General features: G+C 52.9%; 8 protein-coding genes across 8 annotated transcripts; 4 read left to right on the top strand and 4 right to left on the bottom strand.

The window, feature by feature from the left end:
• Nucleotides 1-116: 116 nt before the first annotated feature.
• On the bottom strand, nucleotides 117-1932 carry BBK36DRAFT_1203056 (MFS general substrate transporter; the record flags this gene model as incomplete). The annotated part of the gene is made up of 3 exons (XM_024897248.1): nucleotides 117-974; nucleotides 1029-1207; nucleotides 1269-1932. The coding sequence occupies 3 exons, from the start codon at nucleotides 1930-1932 to the stop codon at nucleotides 117-119; spliced, it is 1701 nt and encodes a 566-aa protein (XP_024749215.1).
• A 636-nt stretch (nucleotides 1933-2568) lies between these two features.
• Nucleotides 2569-3648, top strand: BBK36DRAFT_1169581 (alpha/beta-hydrolase; the record flags this gene model as incomplete). Its single annotated transcript, XM_024895337.1, has 1 exon — nucleotides 2569-3648. One exon carries the CDS (start codon nucleotides 2569-2571, stop codon nucleotides 3646-3648), a length of 1080 nt encoding a protein of 359 aa, XP_024749214.1.
• A 587-nt stretch (nucleotides 3649-4235) lies between these two features.
• On the bottom strand, nucleotides 4236-6035 carry BBK36DRAFT_1203047 (alpha/beta-hydrolase; the record flags this gene model as incomplete). Its single annotated transcript, XM_024897247.1, has 5 exons — nucleotides 4236-4305; nucleotides 4370-4454; nucleotides 4587-5639; nucleotides 5713-5887; nucleotides 5940-6035. 5 exons carry the CDS (start codon nucleotides 6033-6035, stop codon nucleotides 4236-4238), a joined length of 1479 nt encoding a protein of 492 aa, XP_024749213.1.
• A 677-nt stretch (nucleotides 6036-6712) lies between these two features.
• On the top strand, nucleotides 6713-8468 carry BBK36DRAFT_1120967 (hypothetical protein; the record flags this gene model as incomplete). Its single annotated transcript, XM_024890765.1, has 2 exons — nucleotides 6713-6803; nucleotides 6970-8468. 2 exons carry the CDS (start codon nucleotides 6713-6715, stop codon nucleotides 8466-8468), a joined length of 1590 nt encoding a protein of 529 aa, XP_024749212.1.
• Nucleotides 8469-8477: 9 nt separating this feature from the next.
• On the bottom strand, nucleotides 8478-9638 carry BBK36DRAFT_1120850 (hypothetical protein; the record flags this gene model as incomplete). The annotated part of the gene is made up of 1 exon (XM_024890749.1): nucleotides 8478-9638. The coding sequence occupies one exon, from the start codon at nucleotides 9636-9638 to the stop codon at nucleotides 8478-8480; it is 1161 nt and encodes a 386-aa protein (XP_024749211.1).
• A 1467-nt stretch (nucleotides 9639-11105) lies between these two features.
• Nucleotides 11106-12659, top strand: BBK36DRAFT_1160011 (carbohydrate-binding module family 1 protein; the record flags this gene model as incomplete). The annotated part of the gene is made up of 4 exons (XM_024894256.1): nucleotides 11106-11865; nucleotides 11958-12165; nucleotides 12228-12583; nucleotides 12640-12659. The coding sequence occupies 4 exons, from the start codon at nucleotides 11106-11108 to the stop codon at nucleotides 12657-12659; spliced, it is 1344 nt and encodes a 447-aa protein (XP_024749210.1).
• A 449-nt stretch (nucleotides 12660-13108) lies between these two features.
• BBK36DRAFT_1141814 (transmembrane amino acid transporter protein) lies at nucleotides 13109-15001 on the bottom strand (the record flags this gene model as incomplete). The annotated part of the gene is made up of 1 exon (XM_024893481.1): nucleotides 13109-15001. The coding sequence occupies one exon, from the start codon at nucleotides 14999-15001 to the stop codon at nucleotides 13109-13111; it is 1893 nt and encodes a 630-aa protein (XP_024749209.1).
• Nucleotides 15002-17718: 2717 nt separating this feature from the next.
• Nucleotides 17719-19759, top strand: BBK36DRAFT_1169575 (glycoside hydrolase family 71 protein; the record flags this gene model as incomplete). Its single annotated transcript, XM_024895336.1, has 5 exons — nucleotides 17719-17944; nucleotides 18015-18202; nucleotides 18258-18361; nucleotides 18453-19036; nucleotides 19095-19759. The coding sequence occupies 5 exons, from the start codon at nucleotides 17719-17721 to the stop codon at nucleotides 19757-19759; spliced, it is 1767 nt and encodes a 588-aa protein (XP_024749208.1).
• Nucleotides 19760-20371: the final 612 nt, after the last annotated feature.

Below are 20371 nucleotides of genomic sequence, written 5' to 3'. Positions count from 1 at the left end.
GCTCGGGAACGATCCAGAGCTGAGCTACTGCGTATGTAATATCACAGTTCGCATATATGTATGTGAGTATTATACAACATCTATATCTCTATAAATGGACCAAACCCCTGTCTATATTAGACTGGATCAGATGATGGAACCTCGATATTTGCCGTGGACGAGACGGCAGCATCCTTCTTGTCCTCCACCCCAAAGTCATTGTGCAACTCCTCCCGCAGTTGAATCTCCTTGGCCACGAAGCTGACCAAGAATCCCAACGCAGCAAATGCAATCCCAACGAGCCAAACCGTCCGCATCGCCCCGGTAAAGACTCGGATCACCTCTGCGCGAAGCTCCGGGTCCTGAATGCTAAGCAGAAAGGCGCCCGTGGCATGCTGATACGCGCTGTCCCCCGACAGCTTACTAGCTATGTCCTCGTCGGTAATGACGGTGCTCGCGAGACGGCGGCACTCGTTGTTGAAGACGGCGCTCGGGATGGTGACGCCCCAGATGCAGCCAAAGTAGCGAGCAAAGCTCCAGACGCCGGTGGCCGTGGCGACGTAGCTCTCGTCCAGGGGGGCTTGGACCGCGGGCAGGAGCACGCCGCTGAGCATGCCGCTGCCGAGGGCGTTGAGAAGCTGGATGCAGACCCAGGCGGCGTCGCTGGAGTGGGCGTCGAGGATGCTGAGCAGGCCAAAGGAGATGGTGGTGACGGCGAAGCCGGCCAGGTGGAGGGGCTTGTACCGGCCAAACTTGGAGAGGAGGACGCCTCCCAGAACGGCGAAGACGAGCCCGCCGGCGACGTTGGGTAGCGTGTAGATTCCGGAGCGCAGAGGCGAGAGGGCCCTGACGGCCTGGAAGTAGATTGGCAGGAAGTAGTATGCCCAGTAGGCGACGACGGCGTGGATGAAAGTCAGGACGAGGGCGGCGGCCGAGGTGCGGTTCGAGACAATTTGTCGCGGGAACGAGGGCTCTGGGCAGAGGCGCGGCGTCCACTCAAAGGCGGCGAAGAGGAGGATGCCGACGAGGCCGAGGACGAGGGGCACGACGATGTGGTAGGTGCTCCAGCTGTAGATGGTACCGCCCCAGGTGAGCGCGATGAGGGCGGAGACGATGGCGGCGACGAAGATGGCGTTGCCGGAGATGTCGATGCGTCGGAGGCGAGATGACCAGGTCAGGTCGCGGTCATACTTGACCCTGAGGAAGACGAACAGGATCGCAAAAGAGGCTATAACATGGTTCAGTTGAAAGAAGCGGGAGCTGAGGAAACGGACAAAGGCCGGTCTTACCGACGCCGATGGGCACGTTGATGTAGAAACACCACCTCCAGGATGCATGATCGGTGATGAGGCCGCCCAGGAACGGACCCAGGGTGGCGCCCACGACGGCGCCGATGCCCACAATGGCCATGTACTGGCCGCGCTCCCGGAGGGGGACGATGTCCGTTACGATGGTTTCCATCAGGAGGTTGATGCCGCCGCCGCCGAGCCCCTGGATGGTGCGGGCGGCGATGAGCATGCCCATGGAGGAGGCGCCGCCGCTGAGGCCGCCGCCGAGGGTGAAGAGGGCGACGGCGGCCAGGAGGAGGTGGCGGCGGCCGAAGATGTTGCTCGCTTGGCCGGCGAGGGGGAGGATGGCGACTTGGGCGAGGAGGTAGGCGTTGGGGACCCAGATGTAGGCGTCGCCGCCGCCGAGGGCGTTGGTGATGGTTGGGAGGGCGCTTGTGATGATGGTGCCTTCGATGGCGGACATGAGCCCCGTGATGCCCAACGCCATGATGATGGCCCAGAATCGCCATGTCCGGAGGTCGGGAGGTCGAGGGCCATCGTCTTGCGCTGATATGGGCCCCGGGATGAGTGTGGGCTCTTCGTTGCTTGTAGCCAACTCGTGTGTAGAAGAGCTTGGGAGCCGGTCTGGGGCCTGCAGGTTGCTCAGCTCGCGGACTTCATCCATGGTGAGCTTGGTTTGTTGGTAGAAGTGTAAACAGCTGCGTGCTGTAGCCGGCCCAGAGCAAAGATCGGAGGCAGCTGCTTGTTGGAGACCTATATATTGGCAGCTCAGGCGCTACTTTGCGCCATTGCATTTATAGTTGGCCGAACTGAGTCGAAGACCCTGTCTCCATGGCCTCTAACGTGATGGTTTTGATCCTGTAGAGGAAGTGCAATTGGAACTGCTGGTAATACTCCTGAAAGTGCCATAGCATTATGTTTGAGTGGACCTGGTGTTGACTCGGTTCGGTGTGTGAGTCAACCGGTGTAACCCAAATGCCTTGTGGGATCCTACGTGAAACCTCATGCTGAAATGCGAGGGTTTAGGAGCCGCTTCATTTCGGTGTGGCCGGGCCGCAGAGATGCTGTTCATTACATACACGTATGTGTTTATTATCCTTAATCGACGTTCTCAAGGCATATGAACGAACGACCTATAGCAAAGGCTTCGCAGCTTGCATATCAGCTTGCATATCAACTCACACAATGGACCTGCATATCAACCTGCCAATCAACTTGACAATCAAACCTTCTAATCAACCCCTCATTAACCTGCCATTGCCTTCTTCTCGGGTCACCCTTCTACGGTGCCGTGCGTAGAATGGACACATCTCCATGGACCATCGAAGAAATCCTCGCTACGGGCATCATGGACCCGGAGTTCGAGGCCGCTTGGAAAGCCAATGGCTCGCCGCCGGGACGCATCCCCAGCGACATTCCCACGTTCCAGAAGACCATCCAGGCAACCCTCCCAAGCGCCCAGCAAATGCTCGCAGCTAGCCGACCACCGAACATTATCGAGAGAGAAATCGACATCCCCATCGACGACACGTTTTCATCTCGCACAATCGTCTGCCAGGCCGCCACGCCCAGCACCTCCCCGTCTCCCATCGTGATCCTCGTCCACGGCGGCGGCCACTGCGTTGGGTACCCGGAGCTGGAGCTCACCACCGCGCGGGAACTGGTGTTGGCACATGAGGCCACTTGCATCTTGCCGTCCTACCGCCTTGCACCGGAGTACCCTTTCCCTACCGACGTCAACGACATCTTCGTAGTGGCGCGGTATATCGCACGCAAGGCAGCTGAGCAAGATGGAGGAGGCATTCTGCCTGCGAATGCCGACCCAAAGACGGCTTTCATCATTGGTGGGCTTTCGGCCGGGGCAGCCATCAGCAATGATGTGGCACACCTTGCTCGGGATCTTTGTCTAGAGCCTCCACTTACCGGGCTGTTCCTTGCATGTGGGATTTTCTTCGATCCTGATAGTGTTCCCGATCGTTACAAGGAACAATATCTCTCAATGGAACAGAACAAGTCTGCCCCCATCCTCGATACGGCTTCTCTGAAGCAATATATGAGCGCGTATAAGGGGGATAAACCCTTGCCCCTCCGCAATCCATCTCCTGTTGGCCAACAGCCTCACTCCAACACTACAACAACTGCAACCGGACGTAACTTCCTGCCGCCTGTATATTTCCAAGTCGCTGGGATGGATCCTGCGCGGGACGACAGCCTCATTTACGAACGCATGCTGCGCGAAGAGTGCGGAGTGCCTACGAGAATGGATGTGTATCATGGGCTTCCTCATGGATTCTGGACACAGTATCCTGACCTGAAAGCTTCCCGGAAACGGATGCGAGATGCTGTAGACGGCGTCGGGTGGTTGTTAGGGAACAAATAGAAGATTAGCAGCAAGCCCGACAGTTCATGATGCTGTGGGTGAGAATCAGATTGCATCTCTTGGCGGCAAAGAGAAACAGCAGAGGCTCAGTGACGTGGGAGACGAGCTGTTGTCGATTAGGAACGAGGCCAAGGTGGTATGTCAACTACCCAGTTATATGAGCAAGAGAAGAGAAGAAACTTTTCCACAGGAGACAAAGGCTAAGAGAGTTTTGTTAAGAGAGCTTAAGTTTCTTGAGATAGTTGCTAGTGCTATTATTAGTAAGGAAAGCAATAGAAAGCTACACCTGTGATTCACTGCTTGAGTTAAGCACTGTAGTGGCAACATTAATCTTCTTGCTGGAGGTTACAGAACGACTCCTCCGCCGCTTTGACAATTCTTAAGCAGCGCTGCCTATGAAGGGTATGTATTGCTGCGGGCATGTAATGTTGGATGATGGAACTATGCCTTGAAGGTATGCCTGCACATGTTCAAAGTAACAATTCGATCCTAGGTTGTTGACAACCGTATGCTGCATTCGAGAGAAATAGCCCACGAGTAAGCTTGGACTCTTATTTGGGATGTTTTTTTGTGGTTGAAATTTGATATCAACTTACACCAACGGCTTCTTGCAAGAGAAGTACCGAGCCGGGAAATCGCGAAGCTGTCTTGCGCGCTCTGCGAAGAGGCAAAGTCAATTAGCAACATAACAGATTGGTGAAAGGGATTAACCAAAACATACGAGATCAATGGCGTTATAGGGTCAATGGTATTACTCGCTATCAGGATCGGGAAGGATGTAGGCCTGTCCAGTCCGATGACTTGATCTGTATAAGAAGAAAGCTGATTAGTCTTTGTGTCCGTTACCGATGTTCCTTTACCCCCATTTCGAAAGACGAGTAATCGAAAAGCAACGGAGGGGACAAAGGACGAAGACAGAGAAAGAGAGAGATGCTCACGTTTTTGAACCACCATGCTGTCAGGCAATTGGGGTCGGAATGATCTACATAATATAGAGTCCACGAAGATGGGGTAGACATCGCCGATGTACTTGCTCTTGGAGACCGTGTACTCGACGTAGCTCTTGAATTCTTCAATAGAAGTAAGCTTGTTTCTCCGAGATGAATCGGCGCATTGGATGACGTGACCGGCATCGATCGTGAGACCTAGCCCGTCAAACATGCCCACAAGAGCAGACGCGTTCCCACGCTCGAGCTGATGTAGGATGTCGGCCATGACTGGGAAGGACGCTATCGGGATGTAAAGAGTGTTGACGAAAAGGGCCTTTAGGTCTGAATAGGTGACCAACGCCGGCAGGCCTCGACTTTGGACCCCGCTTATAGGGACCGGATGGTTCTGAAGTTGAAGGATGAGGTTGTCCATCCTGGCGGTGATGTTTGCTGGCGTAGGTCCCCAGAAGGAACATCGTTCGGGACCTGCAGAATGGCAGAAGCTCGAGAACTTTGCCATGGCTTCGTCCATCTGATCGACGTTGACACTCCAGTAATTGTCATAGTATAGCTCTGCGTTCACAATGCCATCGAGTATCATTCTCCCCACTCGGTCAGGAAACATGGAGGCGAAAGTGGCACCGACTACAGTGCCGTAGCTGATGCCATACAGCCACAATTTGGCATCTGACGGTGCCTGGCCAGCCAACTCGGCCTCGGCTTCTATAAAGGTGAGCAAATCACTGGCGACTGCCGGTGTAGTCACATAGAATCCATGAGGCGACTCTTTTTCGACAGCATCGTTGCACCACTCTCCGTAGATGGAGCTTGAGTAGTACTGTTCCTCAAATGAGGACGATGAGATGTTGGTAACGCCCGTACTATGTAGGCGACTGAAGGTACTTCTTGCTTCTGTGTTTCCCGAGAAGCAGTCAAGGCTCAGGCCGCTGTTGTTTACACCGCGAGGGTCATAAGAGACGATATTATACTGCTCTCCGAAGGCTTGGCTTGCTAGGGCCCGGTTTGTGAGGAGGAGGTCGATGCCAGAACCACCCGGACCGCCTAACGAAGGGTCAGCCCAGTCACATGGATTTTAGCCAGCTTTGTATGATTGATCTGATTGCGGCCACCTTACCGGGATTGATTATGAGGCTTGGAGACTCAGTGGTGGCGTTCTTTCCGGCTAGTTTTATAAAGGCAATGGACGTCGTGCCGAGACTTGCGTTGGAATAGTCCAAAGGCACCTCCAGTCTAGAGCATGTAAAGTCATCAAAACATGGTGTCCACGTTAGGTTGGCTGACGGTTCAATCTAGATGGATAGTCAGACAGATGGAAAACTTTTGCCAAAGTGCAAGGCTCACATTAGCAAATCCGTAGACCATGCTCCTATCATTCCAACTATAGGCTTTGCATCCTAAGCTGGTGAACAGAAGGAGTACGTTCAAAAGCCCTTTCATTGTTTTGTATTGCTTCTCAGGAGTTGTTGGTGGGGATTGTCATAGTTGCAGCTGGACAATCGGGATATCAGAGAACTACTTATACCAGCTGAAGTTCCAGGACACTGTTCTGGTGCCCCGCTTGTACGAAGTGTCCAATCGGTGTATTCTAACAGAGCCAGGTATCACTATAATAAGCTTATCCCCATCTCAACTACATGGGTAGGGAGACGGGATACGGTGGCGGTGCTCGTTGGTACCTGGCACTTTGTTGACAGAGCTTCCCTCAGGATTGTGGTACGATGCTGAGCCGCGTTGGAAACGAGTGTATAGTGTAAACACCCCCCCTGTCTCTCAGCCAGACGAGCTCCTTCGTTCGCCCCGCTTGTACGAACTAGCCAATGAACATATATCATGATGGATTAATACGATACGGCCCCTCGAGCTATTCAGCTTTGTTCCATTGTTCTATATAATGCCCATCTTTTTCTCGTTTAAGTGATCATGAGACGGCTACTCCGCTGCTGTACGAACAGACGAACAGACGGCCCTCTTCGTATTCGATCGATACCTGGTATAAATTGCTTGGAAAAGCCATTGCCGCATGCAACTAGCGGCTTCAGGGGTGTAGCGGTCCCAGGATTGCCTTCAGCTGAATCGGCGCCTACCGCAATGATCGGCCAGCGAACATCACCGTGATGGACGGGATTGCGAAAGAGAACACCACGGCAGCCAATCAGGCTTGGAGAAGAAAGCCTCGGAAGTTTGCTCCCAAGTCAAGACTGGGCTGTAAGACTTGCAAGTGAGAGCTCTACTCCGTGTTTTGCTATTTCACTCTGCGATCAACTGCGTGCAAAGACCCGCAAGCTAACACTCAACCCCGATGCGCCTCCCAGGATAAGACGAATCAAATGCGATCTTTCTCAGCCTTCATGCCTGAAATGCCAGTCCACAGGTCGCGTCTGTGATGGCTACGGCGAAGTGCCCCTCGAGATTGAGTCAGCTCATCCTCACGGCATGACCAATGGTGCAGATAGAGGAACCACGATCAGTGCGAATCATACAGAAGGGTGTCATGCGAAATACCATGGCCTCATATCGCAGAATCTCAGACCCTTGATGATCTTACCAGTGACCGGATCAGGCCAAACAGAGGCCATGGGGGTTTTTGAGTATATCTCGATCAGGCATCTGAATGAATATCGCCCCAGTGAATCATGGCGGAAAAGCCTCATGTTCTTCTCCCAAACGGTACCGTCAGTGCGGTATGCTGCTATCGCATTGGCCTTGGCCAACCGAAACTACCTGAATCGCGATCCTAGCGAAGTTCCCCTGCTGTACTATAACCGAGCTATCCAACTTCTTCTGAACCAGGAGAGTGGAGACAGCGACGATACGACAGCCATTACACTGTTGGTCTGTTATCTCTTCATCTGCTTCGATCAGCTGGCAGGCAACTACGTACAAGCAATGAAGCACCTTCGCGGAGGTGTTGAACTGTCACGAAATATTCACAAGACTATACTGAATCACAGCAATACACATAACGATACCAAGGCCTCAGGGGCTCACGCGCTCATCTGCCAGGTCACAAGACAGATCTGTCGTCTCGACATGCAGGCCGTAACGTTTCTGGTTGACTGGACTCCCGCCGAGATCCAAGAAACACTCATATCGCACCTTGCTGCACACCCAAACAGTGCCTTTCAGTCTCTCGACCAAGCCGCTGACCACCTACAGAGCCTCGTCGCTCGAGTAATGAGTCTCCGCAATACGGTGCAGCAAATGCCCTCAACGGGTACCATGTGCTTGCCACCTTCATCAAACAGGGATACACTTCTCGGGCAGTTGGGAACGTGGTCGACTCTCTTCGAAAACATGCTGCTGCAACATGGCAGCTCCGACGAGACAGATTCTGAGACTTATCCGCTCATCACACTGCTACGCCTACAATATACCATCGCATGGACTCTGCTCAGTAGCTCCGGACCTAGTAGGGAAATGGAATACGACAACTTCCTGCCTCAGTTCCGACAATGCGTAGCGTTAGCAGGTGACTTCGCGGCAGCGCATGAGCGATATTCGGGGTCGTTGAAGCCGACATTCACGCCGGAAATTGGAATCGTCCCTGTGCTTTACATCATCGGGGCCAAATGCCGGCATCCTGTGGTCCGGCGCGAGGCCTTGGATGTTCTGAGGCGGCAACCGATCCGGGAGGCGGTATGGGATAGCCTCGTCGTTGCCAGGGTAGTTGAAAGGGTAATAGAGATTGAGGAGGGTGGGATCGCGGAGTGGGAGATGACACAGAGAATGGAGCAGATTGCTGTGTGGCAGAGGATCGAGGAGGTGTCTTGGGTACATGTCGTTGGTGGACAGTCTGCGGGCAGAGTAGACATTACGTATACGTTCTGCGCACGGGAGGAACCGCATGTTGAGTCTCTCATGATATACTAAGCTTGATATCTAATACTGTACTTGACTCAGGGTATCTATCAGCTTCGTGAAGAAGCTCGGCAGCTTTGCTTGATTAGTCCCGGTCTCATGAGAAATTCCCTCCAACCATGACTCCCGGACACCACCGTGAGGATAATCCAGATAGGGACCTACGTCAAAATAATGTGTGGCTTCATCTTTCACATGTTCCTTCCAACTAATATCCAATGGTGACCCTTCCACCCCAAAGTCGTGCCAAGCCCGGATTGTCGCCTCTTGCTCATCTGTAGAAATCATGATGGCGAAATCTGTAGGACAGTGTAGACAAGAATTGAAGATCCACTGGCCAGGGGATTCGTAAGCCAATGCAATGCCATCCTCGAGCAAAGTGATTTCTTTGAGCAGGACGGATCCTTCGCGCTGCTGCATACTATTAGACACTCGCACCATCCAATGGATGGACGATTCCTTCCAGCTGCGAGACCTCGCGGGTCCGCCTGACATACGCATGTGCGGGCAGACTGGGATATGTAAGTCTGTATTGTCCCAGAGGAGTGGCAAAGCGGTACTCGTATTATTGCTGATTTTCCACTCTTCACGTAGAATAAATCGTTCATTGATGATCCTGGGCTCTGCGGCATAGGACTCTGCTAGCGGCGGTATGAGTGATGGCCCCGTGCGCGTATAAGAATCCATCAGGGCCGCAAGGTATTGTTGATGTACATTGCCCAGGCGAGAGAGCTTGAGTGCAAACTGTACGTGGTAGTGCTGGACAGAATACCCTTCGATTTCGATTCCTCGAGAGTAGTCAATGCTGCAAGGAAAAGCCCTGTTCCTGACAGTCCGGAAGGCCGCGGGCACATCTGAGATATTGATAGGATGTAGTTTGCAGCATTGCAGACAGGCCCAGCGGTTTGGTAAGGTGTAAGCCAGTCCTGCCCAAAACGCAATCTGATCTTCAAAGGGAAGCCGTGAGATGTCAGCATCCCAGTCTTGAAATGTAACTTGCCGAAGTGCTTTACAGGTGTGTGACAGGAGAAATGTATCATGCAAAGCCAGGTTGTCGGTGATCAGAAGCAGAATATCTAGCGGAAGCTGGAGAATAGCGGCGCTGGGATGCTTCTGGTCGTGGTCCCTGTGATGGCGGCGGCCTTTGCCTAGTAATCGACGTAGAAACCGCAAACGATGCATTTTGAAATACGTGACGTCTGAGTTGAAAGTGATGAATAACATTCGCAGGTCTTTGAGAAGATATCAGCTCTTTCTATACTTTGATGGGCTTCATGAACGCTACGTAATGGTGCGCCAATGGCGTTTTCTCTTGTGATTCGACGAGTTGGTCTCTTTCTAGCTTTCATCAGAACACTCACCAGACGACTTCATAACGCCGTGGCGCGCCATCACCAATTTTCGATGGATCCGAAGCAGCTTGTTCAAGCTATAGTGTCCATTCTGCATTATGAGTCTCTGGTAGTTTGTGGGAAGCAAAGAGCTTGGCAAATCATGGCCATACTTTAGTCATTTCGAGAGAAAATGATATTGATATCTGGCCCAGCCCAGTTGGATCAAGCGTATCATGAGTACACACAAATTATGATGACACTATGGACTCTCCTATGAAGAGGCGGGATCATATTGTGCGCAACATGACCCAATAGCCCCAGCGCCTATACTGTTATGTAAGAACATTATAAGAACGAACAAGACTGTATTCTGACGGTTTCGATCTAGATACAGACCACTCATAGAGAAACAATAGTTGTAGTTGCTGGGTTGGTTGAATCGAAAAGATAGGCAAGCTACCACATGCCAATCTATGCCTAGGTCAAAAAGACAAAATACCGGTTAGACGAGCTATGCATTGTGTGAAGGCGTGGATGTGGACAGATTCCAAGATGGAAGCGATACTGCCAGATCCCAGGAGGATAACGGCTCCGTATGATGCGGCTCAAGCGAGCCAATGAGACTCGTTGCGGGAACGTGGTAAGAATTGAATCAGAGAAACGACTCAAGTAAATGACCATCTAGCCAGGGGAAGATGTAGACAAGTGCAACTGACTATTTCCCAATATGCATCACTTGTATAGAGCCTGACCAATCAGGCTAAATGATTGATTGTATACAATAGAGCCTTAGCATAATCTGTAAACTGTTCCTTGCTCGTTTCCTTTTGCCAATTATCCGTTATTTCAAACGATGATACAGTATGATTTTGCCGAGATTTTTGCTAAAAGTACTATCGACGGGGCGGAAAGTCCTATGTCAATATAACGGCTCGAGCAGGAGATAGTAGTGAGACACCAGCCCCTGTTTCATTTCTTTTTATTTTCCCATGATGCCCCTTCCAGAGCATACGACAGTAACATCGGGCCTGTAGAAGACGGCAAAAAGCCTGGTTTCTGCTCAGATTCTCCGGGTCAACCTATCGGGTCTTGGAGGCTATTTCCAAGGTCTCATAGCCTAACAGGCAGTGTGAAATCAGTAGTCGTTTCGACTCCGAGCTGATTGAATGCCGAGTTCCGTATCGAAGAAACACACGTATGCTATGTACGACCTCAAACTTATAAAGACAAAGAGACTGCAACTTCGTCTTGTCGTCATCCAGATCGTTCCGCCCAAGGCCCTTCCTCCTTTCTTAGTCCCTTATAGTTGTCCAAAATGGCGCCCTCAGTTACACTGCCGTTGACCACGGCCATCCTGGCCATTGCCCGGCTCGTCGCAGCCCAGCAACCAGGTACCAGCACCCCCGAGGTCCACCCCAAGTTGACAACCTACAAGTGTACAAAGTCCGGGGGATGCGTGGCTCAGGACACCTCGGTGGTCCTCGACTGGAACTACCGCTGGATGCACGACGCAAACTACAACTCGTGCACCGTCAACGGCGGCGTCAACACCACCCTCTGCCCCGACGAGGCGACCTGTGGCAAGAACTGCTTCATCGAGGGCGTCGACTACGCCGCTTCGGGTGTCCAGACCTCGGGCGCCTCCCTCACCATGAACCAGTACATGCCCAGCAGCTCTGGCGGATACAGCAGCGTCTCTCCTCGGCTGTATCTCCTGGACTCTGATGGCGAGTATGTCTTGTTGAAGCTCAACGGCCAGGAGCTGAGCTTCGACGTCGACCTCTCGGCCCTGCCTTGTGGAGAGAACGGCTCGCTCTACCTGTCCGAGATGGACGAGACGGGAGGCGCCAACCAGTATAACACGGCCGGCGCCAACTACGGGAGCGGCTACTGCGATGCCCAGTGCCCCGTCCAGACCTGGAGGAACGGCACCCTCAACACCAGCCACCAGGGCTTCTGCTGCAACGAGATGGATATCCTCGAAGGCAACTCGAGGGCCAATGCGTTAACTCCCCATTCCTGCACGGCCACTCTGCCGGTTGCGGCTTCAACCCCTATGGCAGCGGCTACCCGAAGTGAGTCAATGCCCTTCCTTTTCCCCCTCCTCATGGCTGCTCTCAGGGGCTGTCTCTTTCATACAATGCGCCGCGACACAGACAACTCCTAGCACGAAGCATGACTGACACTCTCCCCTCCAGCTACTTCGGCCCCGGAGACACCGTCGACACCTCCAAGCCCTTCACCATCATCACCCAGTTCAACACGGACAACGGCTCGCCCTCGGGCAACCTCGTCAGCATCACCCGCAAGTACAGGCAAAACGGCGTCGACATCCCCAGCGCCAAGCCCGGCGGCGACACCATCTCGTCGTGCCCGTCCGCCTCGGCCTCACCACCATGGGCAAGGCCCTGAGCAGCGGCATGGTGCTCGTGTTTAGCATCTGGAACGACAACAGCCAGTACATGAACTGGCTCGACAGCGGCAGCGCGGGCCCTTGCAGCAGCACCGAGGGCAACCCGACCAACATCCTGGCTAACAACCCCAACACGCATGTTGTGTTCTCTAACATCCGCTGGGGAGACATTGGGTCTACTACCAACTCGACTGGTACAACTCCTCCTCCTCCGCCCCCGCCGCCTGCTTCCAGCACGACCTTGTCGACTACTAGGAGGTCCTCGACGACTTCGAGCAGCCCGAGCTGCACGCAGACGCATTATGGCCAGTGCAATGGCATTGGGTACACGGGCTGCAAGACTTGCGCGGCGGGTACTACATGCCAGTACAGCAACGACTGTAAGTGTCATTATGCCAGATGGAAGCGTTCTGAGATGCTAACCGTTGAATTATAGATTACTCGCAATGTCTCTAGGGGTCCCTCTAGCAAACAGGGGTTACGTAGAGGTTAAGCTCCGAAGACAAGAGGAGCAAATCATGCTGTCTCGACATATGTATCTACAACAATTGATGAAATAAAATAAAAAGAAAGCTATCAATGAGTGTATCAAATACACATCTCCATGCCTTTGCTGGCTTCACCTGTTGCGGGACACCGTAAACCCCGCCAACTAATCAATCGTTCATCAGGACTGACACCAGTAGGGGACAATTGCCATCTTTGACACGATTGAATTCAAAGGAGATTCTGTTGATGGTCTCAAATAACCTCAATTGATCGCTAGTGGTAGTACAAATAAGAAAACAACGAGCTACACTCGTGATACACCGCTCAAGGACAAACAATTCAATGCTGAAAGCATGTCAAGACGCCACCTCATCGTACACGTACATCCTCGTCAATCCGTCCACATGCCAATATGGTCAGCCTTGAATCCATTGCAACACAATGACGGATGTCGTATAGACCATGGCAACTGCTCCCACCACCATCGTCACGACATCGAAAGTCTTCTCCCACCTGCTCTCAGCAACGCCCTTGAAATGCAAAAATGCCGGGTACATGTAGACCAAAGGGATGCAGGCAAAAGACCCCGTCAGCGCCACAAACTTGTCCAAATCACTCGCTCCCACCACCGCCACGCCAATGCATACGGCAATGGTCAGGGTCCGGAGGCCGTTCTTCTTCCACTTGATTGCCGCGCTCTTTTTACCAGTGGCGCGTTCTCCGAATATCGACGTCTCCAGAATACGGACCGCGGGGAACAGCTGCACAGGCTCACCGGCCAGCACGGCCAACGAGTAGAGAAACTGGACTGCATTGACAAAAGGCGAGTCCTGGGGAAAGTTGGAGATGATTTGAATCTTGGTGTTTTCTCCAAAGGTCGCGTAGCAGAGTGCTCCAACCGATGTGAAGATGGCCGTGATGAGGAGCATGACAAAGTAGAGGAGACCCTTGAAGTGATGGGGCTTCTTCATGCTCGACTGGATCGGAAGGATCAGGCCGATGCCTTCAAATGTAAAGATGGCCGAGCCCAGCGTCAGGGGAAAGTCGGAAGGGTTGAAGAGCTTGACGCTCGGCTCCATGCCGTGTCTGACGAGACTTCCAATGTCGTAGTACCAGATATACACGAGTCCAATGAGGATGAAGGCGTCCGCTACCAAAGCGACAGGGCCCAGCTTGGAGATGTTGCGGATCAAGGCCAGTGGGATGAGAGGGAGGAACTGAAGCGCAATCAGACCCGAGACCCCCAAGTGACCGAGGCCATGAGTGACGGCGTCGAGGAAAGAGAAGAGGTTTTCAGCAGTAAAGATGATGCCCGAGCAAACAAATCCAAGCTGAGAGATGGCAATCGACGCGAGGATCAAGCTTCGGAACCGGGGGCCAACGACGGCTTCGCCAATGTCTCCATAGCCACCGCCGTACTTGTGGCGGCAGTCAAGGAGCAAGCGGAAGCAGAAGCAATTGACCAGGGATACGGAGATAAGCGCCAGCGAAGAGAAGAGAATACCTCCGTTTCGAAACGCCTTGGGCAGGAATAGGATGCCTGTGCCGATGAAAGCTTTTAGAAGCGTGAAGAAGGTCTTGACTGTGCTCGCGTCACCCTCACGGCCGAGACGTCGGGAGCTTCTCCGACGATCGGCCCTCGGTCTCCCAAGCAGCGGACGCCGTTCGTCAGCGGCTTCCTCCGCCTCATCAGTGACGGCAGATTCATCATCATCGTCCGTATCGTCGAGCGCTTCGCCGGCAAAGCTGCCGTATAGGTCGAGGAAGTCCACGAAGGTGTTGGCCACAATCATCCCGCTCTGCCGCCTCTGTCGAGCTCGACGACGCAGGTGCTGCCGCCTGAAGCCGCCGGGTTCGAGCTGCTCGGAGTGCGTCAACTCGCCTGCCGGGCTCAGGTCGGGCGAGCGACGGTGGGAGAAGGTGTTGGATCGGCGGAGGGAGCCGGCTTTGGCCTTGATCTTGAACATGTCGCGATGGATGTCGCCGCCCTGGAGCTTGAGCGAGGACTCGAGCGTCTCGAGGGTTGGTGTTGCATCGCTGCTGCCATTGTTCCCATTGCCATTGCTGTTGGAGCCTCCCAACTCCGTCGCTGAGGCTGTCGCAGGGGAGTCAAAGGCACCGCGTTGGCTCGCTGATGCAGAGCCGACGATGGGCTCTACAGGGACTTCGACGGGCCCGTTGGCCAGGCTGACCTCTGGGTCGGCCGAGTAGCCCTCGGGGAGATGGCGGTCGAGAATGGCGGCCTGTCGATGCACGCTGTCGGGGCTGTTTGGGCTGCCAACCGCCCCGATCAGATCCGGCTCGGACATGGCGATGATGGCGACCTCAGCGTTCAAGGTTGGTTTCACCGCTCCACCTGGGGCAGCACAGCGCCTTGACGAGACCAATTGCGATGGACCGTGACTGGATCAAGTGATGATTGAGGTGGTGGGAGAGCAGTTGACTGTAGATGATGCTAGCTGTCGAGCTGGTGAGCCATCACAGACGGGTCGTGGATGGAGTTGCAGCCCATTGAGGGGGGTTTTGTCGATGATGCACAGAAGCAAGGAATGGAACAGGGTGGAAAGCGAGACGTGCTTCACTCGACGTTGGACTGACGGACGATCGGCATGCGGATCTCCGGATCGAGGCGCGACCCGGGCGTCGGTGTACCGCCAGGTATCCGCTACTGGGCCGCAGCAGCACCGGTACCCCGTCGTGACCTCATTCGGTATCGATAAGCTACAGTGAGACAACAGCGGCTGCAGGCGGCTGAACCGCTGGAGCTGAGTGGCAAACCGGGCATTCGCAACGCTGTGATTCGTCCATCAGAATGCGGAGAGGTGCCCCGTCGGTAACTGGTCCCGTACAGTGTCACGTACTCGCTACCCTGCAAAGACCGGATGGAACCGATGACTTCACTGTTCCTGAGGGATGGACAAAAAGAGAATCGATTTGTTTGCGCCTGGTCAATGAGCACGATAGACTGAATGATTGCTAGAAAGGTCAGGAGTTATCTGTCTGTGTCGTGCAATGGAAAATGGGGCATACAGCGAAGGGGGAGGCTGGTACAAGTCGGAGCCAAGGGCTGCAGTTTAGTGCTCAGCTTCAAACCTCCAGTACAACTACCGAATATAATAAAAGTTAATCAGCACATTCAGCCGCACCGTGACCCCTTGGATCTATGTACTAGGCGTGATCGAGATCTAATCCATCAGACTTTATCATAAGCTAAAATAGGGCAGTTGGAGAAAAGGAGTGAGATCTGACCTACGCAGGTACTAGTAGGCTACATACCGTGCGTACCTTAGGTAAGATAATATTGTAGGCTGATACATCTGGCTCGTTGCTGTATCACTCCATATCCCTCCAGGAGATGTCACGACAGGGCGAGCCGGAAACGATAGCAGAACCCCAGTTTGGACTTGACATCAACTATCAACGATCAAGAACTGTCAGAAAAATAGTTGGGCCAATATGTCAATGACTTACGAGTCGGCTACCCTTCTGCTGTTTCGGATAAGACGTACATGTACTTTGCTCAATAGTCTGCCGCGAATAAGTTTGGAAATCATGACTATCTGTGTCCTCGATACGGCATCAATCTTTCATTTCTCTTCATAGGCACGATATGAGGTGCCGGGATGTTTTGATTGATGCAAGGGTAGCTTTATGCTAGTAACCAGTGACTTGGAGGAAGAAGTGCAATAGCGACCTCGCTGAAGAGTCTTTGTTACGGATGATGAGCAGCTTGCTTGGCTGCAATTTTAACATCCCAAGCTGTTGTCTTGGTGATGAAAAAGGTGTAAAAGAAACAATAAGGAAACTACTACTCGGCAATTTCGTCCCTTTCTGGTCTTATTCTCTTTGTATGTTGTATGTAGGACGGTAACCAAATGCGCATCTATTGGGTAATTGGAATTGTTGATTGTCCTTCTCTTCTGGGGTAGCTGGCAAGTGTAGCCCGCTGACGGCGATAGCATGTAGGCTGTTTGATACGGCTTCTCAGCTCGACTGCCCGAGCAGTGTCTCATCACTCACCATGGCAAGAGAAATGTAGTTGTACCCTCAAGCCACAGGATTCCCAATAGCCACCGGACTGCGTCGCAAAGCCCCGCAGGCCGTAATCTTGGCCAGCATCCAGGTTGAGCGAAGCATAGTACGAGTACGAGTAAAATTGGCCGATTGCGTTCAACGGAGACGGCTCGTCGCGAAAGGATTCTTTCAGTTTCCGTCGCATATGAGCCGTGTTCCAGGAATCGTTAACCGAGTCTATGCATAGACGCTTGGTCTCAAAAGACAGCTAGTATGCTGCTTCCTCGCGGCAGGACAACTATATATGTACATCTTCTCCGTATGCTAAGGTGCCTGTAGATGGATCTGGCAGGGTTTAGGGTGTCATGCAAGGATCTTCTCCACACCCCATCATCCATCTGGGAAGATGCTGTAGCACTTCACAGATGGATCTACATATATGGACCAACTGCTTGCTCTGTTCTCAGAGCCTCGTACCTGCATTTACCGCCTGACTTTGACAATTCACGTAGAGACGCGTCAGTTATGGTATACTATATGGAAAATAAACGGATGTAATGGGGGGCTGAATACACGTACACAACAGCCTAGAAGCTCTCCAGGAATTCGAATCCCACGGGCCGTTAGCATCAAAGGCGGGCCGATTCGGGCCCACGTGAAGCGAGAATGCGGGGTGCTTTTGTCCGAACTTCGTGCTCTGTTGCTCAAGGCAATCCCATCCAAGAAGATGCTAAGGGATTGTCCTTCGCAACTCCGATCGAGATGTGCGTTGGGAGGATTCTCGGCATCGGTATTCGTTCCTGCGCTCGGCATAGACAGAATGAGGTTAGTGGATGCTTCTCTGTGCCCGGAGCAATATTGCCAGGAGTTGAGTCCCGAATACGTGTAGGATGCACTTGGAGACATACCTATATAAGCCTGAATGTCTGCAAGGACGGAAGGGATGTAACATAAATTGCAAGCTCTTGAGAGCTCTTCGGTCTACAGTATCATCTGCCATTTTCGAGCAACGATGAGGGCTCTGGTCTCTTTTATTGTTGCGGGAACCCTTGCGTCTCCGGCTGTTTCGGCCGTGGTCTCTTCTCTCCAGAACCGGGCTGTCGCCGGCCAAGGCTGGTCCTTGCAATCTTCTACATGCCCTTCCGGAACCCAATCATGCGGAAACGGGTCCTGCTGCCCTGCAACTTCACATTGCCAGGCGACCGGAAACGGAGAAGTGACTGCCTGCTGCCCTACAAGTGAGTTGTATGTGAAGTTGAACGACAACAGCGACGTACTAAAACTGGCTTTCTTTCTTCTTCTCAATAGCAAGCAACTGTCGGGGTAGTGTTGAAGGTGCGCCCAGTTGCGCAAGTCCCGCCTGGTCGTTGTGGACAGGGAGTTTCGGAAACGGATTCTGCTGCGAGGTTGGCCTGACTGGAGCGTTCATCCCTGGAGGATCTGTAGCTGGCGTTTGCGTGCCTTCGGTTCCTTCTGGCTATTCTACTGCCTCATTGGTAAGTGGCGAGTCTTGTCGCAACGCGAAGCTTCTTCCTTAACTGTGTATTACAGGTGAGCAAAGGAACGGGCAGCCCGGCCACATCGGTTCCTGCATCGAAGACCACTACTTCATCGGCTCAGACGACAGTCAGATCAACCTCCACAAAGTCAAGCATGTCAAGCGGGCCAACGTCGACTGCGGTGCCGAGAGCAGTGTACGTGCAATTACTGAATTCCAAAACTGGGAACAACCGATACTGATCTCAGGCTTCCGTTTTCTAGGTTCGCGCATTACATGGTTGGCAGCATGACCGCAGATGAAGCAGTTCAAGATGTCAAAGACGCAAAAGCAGTCGGCTTTGACGCTTTTGCGCTCAACACGCACGACATCACGTCCCCATGGGCGCTAAATGCGACGCAGTACCTGTTTGATGCAGCAGATCAGAACGGCTTCAAACTCTTCATGTCGTTCGACATGAGCTGGCGGACCATCACGCCGTCGCAAATCCCACCCTTTCTGCTCAACTACATTTCCCGCCCGTCATACTACACCATCAACGGTCGGCCCTTTGTCAGCACATATGACGGTGGCTTCATTGCAAACTCGGACTGGGTGTCGGGCTTTCAACAGCCTCTGCAAGCTCAGGGCATCAACCCGTACTTTGTTCCCAGTTTTGGCGATTGGAGCGGCTGGCCGGACAATTTCTTTTCCAGCTATCCTTCTGTTGATGGTGTCTTTAGCTGGGAGTCGGCATGGCCTGACCCAGGTACCACCATCTCGAACGTGTCAGACACCGTTGACCAGAACCTTCTTCAGCAGGCACACGCAGCCAACAAAGTCTTCATGATGCGTGAGCATTCATCCCAATATCTGTTATACTTTATTTAAGTCAACTAACATGTCAACAGCCGTGTCTAGCTTCCAGTTCAAGTACCTCGGCGCCGGCCAGGACTGGTATCGCATCGGCGAAGTCAACTTGCCGCAGCGCTTTGAGCAAGTCCTGGCACTCAAGCCCGATCTTGTAGAACTAATCACATGGAACGACGCGGGTGAGGGCCATTACGTTGGGAACTTCTTCCCGGAACAGATTGCAGGCTCGACAATTGGTGATTACGCGAATGGGTTCGACCACACCGGATGGCAGCAGCTGGTGACGCCTTTCATCAAGGCATATAAGAGCGGCACGGCCACCAGCGGCAGCCAGATTCTGCCTCCTGGATCAGCTCCCGTTGGTTCATTGTGGTACCGGACGTTGCTGACGAGCGCCAGCTGTTCGCCGTCGATCCAGAACTACCAGCAGGGTCAGGACACGGTCAACTATGCTGTTATACTGCCGTCGAATGGCTACACCATCAAGGTGTACAGTAACAACCAGCTCATTGGCAGCTTTGCTGGCTCTACTGGGCTCAACTATCGTGCTGTCCCAGGATTGAGCGTTGGCGGGGGGCAGTATATCCAAGTCGTCAATAGCGCTGGCTCGGTGGTTGCTACAGCCACGGGGACAAAGCAGGTAGCAGCACAGAGCTCCAACGCTACTTGCAACTGGAACTATGAGGTAGTTGGTCTTTCGTAAGAAGAAGATGGAATATCTCGGTCTGGCTTTCCTACCACTTATAGTGAGTGGCAGGATATCCATCTCGTGAGTAAGACGTGTTGTAGCAGATATGTACATAGCTAGGATGAAGGAGGAGTCTCCCTCCCCGAAAGGTCATGGCTTGAGTTTACATGGAATCATGACATTTTCGTCAAGCGCGGCAGCCCGCAGACAAAGTCACCTCACCATTCGTTATCATCTAGGTTGACTCATGGGGAACACTACGGCGCGGATGGTCGGCAAAGACCCCAGCCAAATACTTGTGCATTCGGCGATGCCGCTCATCTGCACAGGTTCAGGTTTCTCCGTAAACTACCCCGGATTACTTTCTGCTCTCAACTTGGAATTGCACCGCCGATTCTGCAATCTCGTAGATGACGCGAGGACACGGTATGCAGAACAAGGGCATGGTAAGGCACGGTTATCACACTCGCGTTCATAATACGTTCCGCCTCTTATACATTCTCTACCATTCTATTAAAGCATAACATGTAGGTGTTTCTGAGATATGGACACTCAGTTCATGTTCATTCATAGCCTTGCGACGACACTGGCAGCTCTATATCAACAAGTATCTCTCGATCCCCATCC

The sequence above is a fragment of the Trichoderma citrinoviride genome, assembly GCF_003025115.1.
Source record: "Trichoderma citrinoviride strain TUCIM 6016 unplaced genomic scaffold BBK36scaffold_8, whole genome shotgun sequence".
In the NCBI taxonomy this organism is placed as follows: Eukaryota; Fungi; Ascomycota; class Sordariomycetes; order Hypocreales; family Hypocreaceae; genus Trichoderma; species Trichoderma citrinoviride.
Note: the sequence above shows the minus strand (reverse complement) of the source record. Positions and strands in the feature narration are given on the sequence as shown.